The sequence below is a fragment of the Myotis nattereri genome, assembly GCF_964212035.1.
Source record: "Myotis nattereri genome assembly, chromosome: 7".
NCBI lineage: Eukaryota > Metazoa > Chordata > Mammalia > Chiroptera > Vespertilionidae > Myotis > Myotis nattereri.
The window spans coordinates 85,897,591-85,903,079 of record NC_138082.1 but is presented as its reverse complement, the minus strand read 5'-3'; the positions used below and the strand labels follow the sequence as shown (position 1 = coordinate 85,903,079).

The 5,489-nt window shown below is 61.3% G+C and overlaps 1 protein-coding gene across 1 annotated transcript; it reads right to left on the bottom strand.

Moving 5' to 3' along the window:
- Window positions 1-1,042: 1,042 nt before the first annotated feature.
- Window positions 1,043-4,766, bottom strand: INHBB (inhibin subunit beta B; the record flags this gene model as incomplete). The annotated part of the gene is made up of 2 exons (XM_081096075.1): window positions 1,043-1,818; window positions 4,319-4,766. The coding sequence occupies 2 exons, from the start codon at window positions 4,764-4,766 to the stop codon at window positions 1,043-1,045; spliced, it is 1,224 nt and encodes a 407-aa protein (XP_080952201.1).
- Between the last annotated feature and the right edge of the window lie 723 nt (window positions 4,767-5,489).

The following is a 5,489-nucleotide window of genomic DNA, read 5'->3' as shown; positions in this document are numbered from 1 at the left end:
TCCTCCCTGGGCTCACCCCTTGGCCTGGGGGCGATTTCCACCTCTCCCTAGCCAGTCCTAGAGGAATATCCCCAGTGAAGGGTACAGGTTGCAATTGTTTTCTTCCCATTTAGAACAATCCAGATTTTAACTTAAAAGATCATACCTGGTAGAAAAGTCCCTTTTCAATTATACAACTGGAATGAATGACCTGTCAACTGCTAGCAATCAGTTAAAGCATCAAATTAAGACCCTTCTCCTCTCCCTCCCGCCCCACCCCCAACACAAGCACACATATAAGTCAGGCCAGGGACCCAAGCAACAGTCAAAGGGCCGCTGCCACTGCTCCGGCCTCTGGCAGGCTGTGCGCTTTCTGGGGCTCCTTTCCGCTCTGGGAGGGAAAGGACGGCCCCCTTGGTCCTGCAGCATGAAGGCTCCATGCAGGGAGGAAGCGGCAGGAGAGGCTGAGGCACAGCAGGTCTTGCACAAGCAAAGGAGCTACGCAGCCCCTCTGCCTCCCCACACACTCCCCACCCCCGCATCTGCTTTGCTCTTGGTGGCTTCGGTGCTCCTGTGCTCCCATGCTCCGGTGCTCCACCCCCCACGTGTGTGCGTGTGCGTGTGTGTGTGTGCGTGTGTGTGTGTCTTTGTGCTTTTATGTGTGCTCCGAAGGCGCAATTCAGAGTGGTCGGGCCAGCTGGTGGCAATGGTGGCTGCTCACCCCATTCTCTCCAACTGACAGGCATTTGTAGCTAAGCTGCCATTTGTCACCTCATCCATTTGCTGGTATCCTGGAGGCTGCTGTGTGGGTGGCAGGATGCGTCTGGCTGTGCGTGTCTACATGTGCATTTTAAAGTATTTCATGTCAGTTGAGGGTTCTTGCTCTGCTTTTGACTGATTGCTGGATGAAGAAGTAGAAAAGTATTTCAGGCTTCACCCTGGCACCTTCTGGGCAGCCCACTGAACAACAGCGCTCAACCTACCACGCACCCCCTTCCCACAGGGGGCTGCAAGAAGCCCACCCAGGGCTGTCCTGGCGCCCCACCGCCACAGCCCCACTGCCTCAGGCACAGCCGCACTCCTCCACGATCATGTTGGGCACGTCTCGCTTGACGATGTTGTACTCGTCGTCGAAGTAGAGCATGGACATGGTGCTCAGCTTGGTGGGGATGCAGCAGGAGTTCACCGTGCCGGGGTTCAGGCCCCGCATGCGGTACTGGTTCACCACGGCCGTGTGGAAGGAGGAGGCTGAACCTGGGACTCCGGCCAGGTAGGCTGGGCAGCTGCCCTCACAGTAGTTCCCGTAATAGCCAGTGGGCGCGATGATCCAGTCATTCCAGCCGATGAGGCGGAAGTCAATGAAGAACTGCTGCCTGCAACAGAGGTTGGTCCGGCCATCGCACTCCAGGCCGCGCTTGCGAATGCGGTGCCTGCTGTCACCCAGCCGTGCCTGCACAACCACGAAGGGCCGGTGAGACTCCTCGCTGGGGTCCACGAACACGGGCACCACAGCCAGCTCCTGGCAGCCATCGCACTGCACGTCCAGGTTGAGTCGCCGCTCGCCCCGCTCAAACAGGGCCTGGATGGCCTCTGTGAGTGGGAAGGTGTGCCAGCCGCTGCGCTTGAGGTCCACCTTCTTCTCCACCACGTTCCACCGGTCGCCGTGGCCCTGCTCCTGGTAGTACACCTTGACCCGCACCTTCCTCCGACTGCCCTTCTCCAGGACATAGGGCAGCAGCTTCAGGTAAAGCCACAGGCTGGCCTGTACCACAAACAGGTTCTGGTTGCCTTCATTGGAGATAAAGAAGTAGAGGCGGACGCGGGAGGAGGCGAGGCCATCTGCAGGGAAGCGGGAGAGCAGGCCAAGTTAATTCAAGGAGAACACGAGGCAATGGGGGAAATGGGCTGCTGCATGGTGCCGGAATGCTCACTCGCAGCTGGAAGACGTTACTGACCAGAAATACCATTCCTCAGGCCAAGGCCTCTGGCTAGAACCTGGGAGAGGCAGGGAAAATCATTTCCCATTGAGAACCGTGGACCAGGTTGGAGCTGAATGGTCTAGGGCCTGTAAAATCCTACCTCACCTCTTCCAGGCCAGGGCTCCCTGGAGACAGGCCATTGGGCCTCAGAGCTCCACAGAGGAACTTGTCAAGAGGCCAAGGTCTTAACAAGTTGTTAATGGTATCTGTGAAATCTAAAAAACAAAACCAGGATCGCATGGAAAATTTGGGGGTAGGATGTTTCAGTAAAGTGGGGGTTTTCTGTTCTGTTTTGTTTTGTTAACTTAGGGCATTGCAAAATCCAGCAAGCCACCTACTGCCTCTGTCCAGTGTTTACCTAAGCAGGATGGGATCCAAGCCCACGGGGACCTCCACAGCAAACAAGTGAGTCCTCTCATGTTTCTCACACAGGAAAGGGTGCTCTGCAGCCTGCAAAGTGCAGCCCTTGTTTCCGATTAGTTAGTTCCAAGGGACGGGACGTTCAGCCTTGAAACTTGAGGTCCACTCCTTTGACGAGACCTGGGCTCCCCATTAATGGCACATTCAACATCTCCAAGGAAAAGGGGAGCTGGCTTATTGGTTTTGTCAATAACTCAGCTCGACAAGAAGAGCCCAATGCCACCCCAGAGGCGACTTCTCTCTCACCCCACATTTCAGCAACTCTTCTCTGACCATCTCTACTGCTTGCTTTCTTTTTCTTTTCTTTTTTTTTCTTTTTTTTTTTCCTTCGGGAAGAACAAATAAAGCAACTGTATGGCCACGGCCGGTTTTATCAAACCTCCTACCAGTGTCTGCCCCTCCACAGCCCCTCCTCGGGCCTCCCCTGGCTCCTCTAATAACACTGACATCTGACTTTGAAATGGGGGAAAGTGCAGCCTTAGAAGCTGGTCTTGGACCAGCTGCCTGTGACCTGAATCTGTTATTTATAAGTCAAAGAGCTGGCTCCACGGAACGGACCAGAAATATAACAGCCCCTGCTGGCACTCTGTGCCACAGGGACCAAAAGGCCTCCTCAGCCTTCCAGAATCACATTTCTACTCTGGGCCCCAAAGCACCTTTAATCCAAGCCCTCTAATGGCATGTGGAGCTTCCCCACTCGGCTGGACAGCTAAAACAGCAACGCGTCTCTTTCTAAGCCCAGGCCGGCCCCGGCTGTCTCTGCTTTTCTCTACACCCGGCCATGCAAAACTTTTCATCCCTGGGCAGCACCAGTCCAGTCTGCCTGTTGCCTGGGAGGGTGGCGGCTGCCGGGGGAGGCATTTGCAGCCTGGGGACACAATCGGTCCCCCGTGCTAGGCTCCCTCCCCACCCCCACCCTGGCCACACCAGGGCTTCCCCCTCTTGGACCTACTCGGCAGTCCCCACCGAGCAAGTGGGGCTGAGCCCCAGGCACAAAAGGCAGCCGGGCTCATTGAAGTCCTGAAAAGGACAGCGGAGTTGAAAACACTTGCAGCAGTTTAACGTGGACACAATTTTCTTCTTCTTTTAAAGTTTGGAAAGATCTCTCTCTCTCTCTCTCTCTCTCTCTCTCTCTCTCTCTCTCTTGATTTTCATATTTAGACAGTGGTAGAAATTGGCACTCTGGGGCCACAAGAAAATTCCAGAAAGGACTCCTACCCTTTGTGAACTACAAACTCTGGGGCTCTGGGGCGAGGGGGCTGCTGCCAGGCGAGCCCAAAGGCACCGGGCTGTCCCCGGCGCGGCTTTCTCTGCGTAAATGATGGGACCTGTTGAGAAGCTCGCCTTCCGCTCGGTTCCGGTGCCCACACAATCGGAAGAGAGGTTGCCTAGCTCTCCCTAGTGAGGCTTCAGCAATCCTGGCAAGCCCACGCCGCTGGTGATGGAAGCAGCCCGGGGCCTCTCACGCAGGCACACACACACACACACACACACACACACACACTCACACACACACACTCACTCCTCCGGCCCACTGATATCAACAAGAACACACATCTCCAGCCACACTGCTAAGCCTACACTCCGATCGTGGGAAACAAAAACATTAAGCAATCACTAAGCAAGTGCCGCGGAGCCAGGGCCTCACGCATCTGCCAGGAGGGGGACGCGCGCCCAGAGGCGCGGGGGTCGGATTCCGGAGAGCAGGGGTGGCAGGCAAGGTGTTAGCGGTGGGGGCAGGGGGAGTAGGAAGGAATCTGCTCCCTGGGTTAAGAAGACGGCAACCGGCAACCTGGACGGAGTGCATAGGGCCATGGGCGAGCGGCCCGGCCGGGAGTCCGGTACCGGAGGGCTCGCTGGCTGCTGCGGCCAGAGCGGGCGAGGAGAAGGGGGTGGGGGAGGGATCGGGCCACTCCTAGCCGCCAGCAGAACCAACCCACCTGTCTCCGCGAAGCTGATGATCTCAGAGACGCGTTCCTGGCCGTCGGCGCCCGGGCTGGCATGGCCGTCGAGGTGCGGGATCTCCACACGGCCGTCCTCGCGCACCTTGCCCGCGTGCAGCTTTCGCAGAGCCGTGACCATGGCGGCCTTGGGCACAGCGTGCGTGATGTTGGGCCGGCCCCGCATCTGCAGGCGGCTCAAGATGTGCCGCTTCACGGCCTCCAGGAAGTCGCCGTCCACCCGGCCCAGCTCCTCTGGCCTCCGGAAGCCGCCGCACGACGTGCAGGTGTCCGGTGAGCCTCCCGAAGCTCCGGGCGGCGGGGGCGGCGGCGGGGCGGCGGGCGAAGGCGGGGGCGTGGGCGAGCCCCAGGCCTCCGGCCCCAGCCAGCCGGCCGCCAGCAGCAAAAGGCAGGCGGCCCTCAGCGCCCAACAGGGCAGCCCGTCCATGGTGCGCCGCTGGCGACGAGGGCGCCCGCCGTGAGGCGAGCCGAGCCGAGCGCAAGGCCGGGCTCCGGGCTCCGGGCTCCGGGCTCCGGGCGCGCCGCCCCGCCCCGCCCCCGCCCGCGCCCTCCCGGGCCTCCGCCCGCCTGCCGGGAGCGCCGCCGGCTCACAGGGGGAGGGGGCCGGCCGGGCCGCGGGGTTTCCGCGTGGCGGGGAAGGGGCGCCGAGGGTCGCGGGGACCCGAGAGGCGAGTGAGGAAGAGCGGGCGCCGGGGGGTCACTGCCGCCCGGGCGTCTCGGGGCGCCTCGGTAGCTGCAGCCTGCTCCCCATCCTCTCCGCGTCGGGGCCCCGCAGTCCCCGCTCGGATGAAGCGAAAGCGGAGGCGGCGGAGGCTGGGCTGCGGGGCAGGGAAGGTGCCCGAAGGGCCGGTGGACGCCACTTGGCCGAGTCGGGAGCGGAGACGCCGGAGCCCCCGGAGCGGAGCGGGCGCGGCGTGGCGCGGCGCTGCGGCGGGCTCTGCGGCGGGGCCCCACGCTCGCACCTGAGCGCCTCGCTCTCGCCGCCTCCCACGGAGGAAGAGCCGCCGGTGGCGGCCACGGGCGGGTCGTCCTCGCCGCGGGCCGGCGGGCGGCGGAGCGGAGCGGAGCGAGCGCAGTGCGGGTGGCGCGGGGAGCGCGGTCCGCTCAGAGGCGCCGCGGAGCCGCCGGCCGCGGGCCCTGCAGTCCTCCC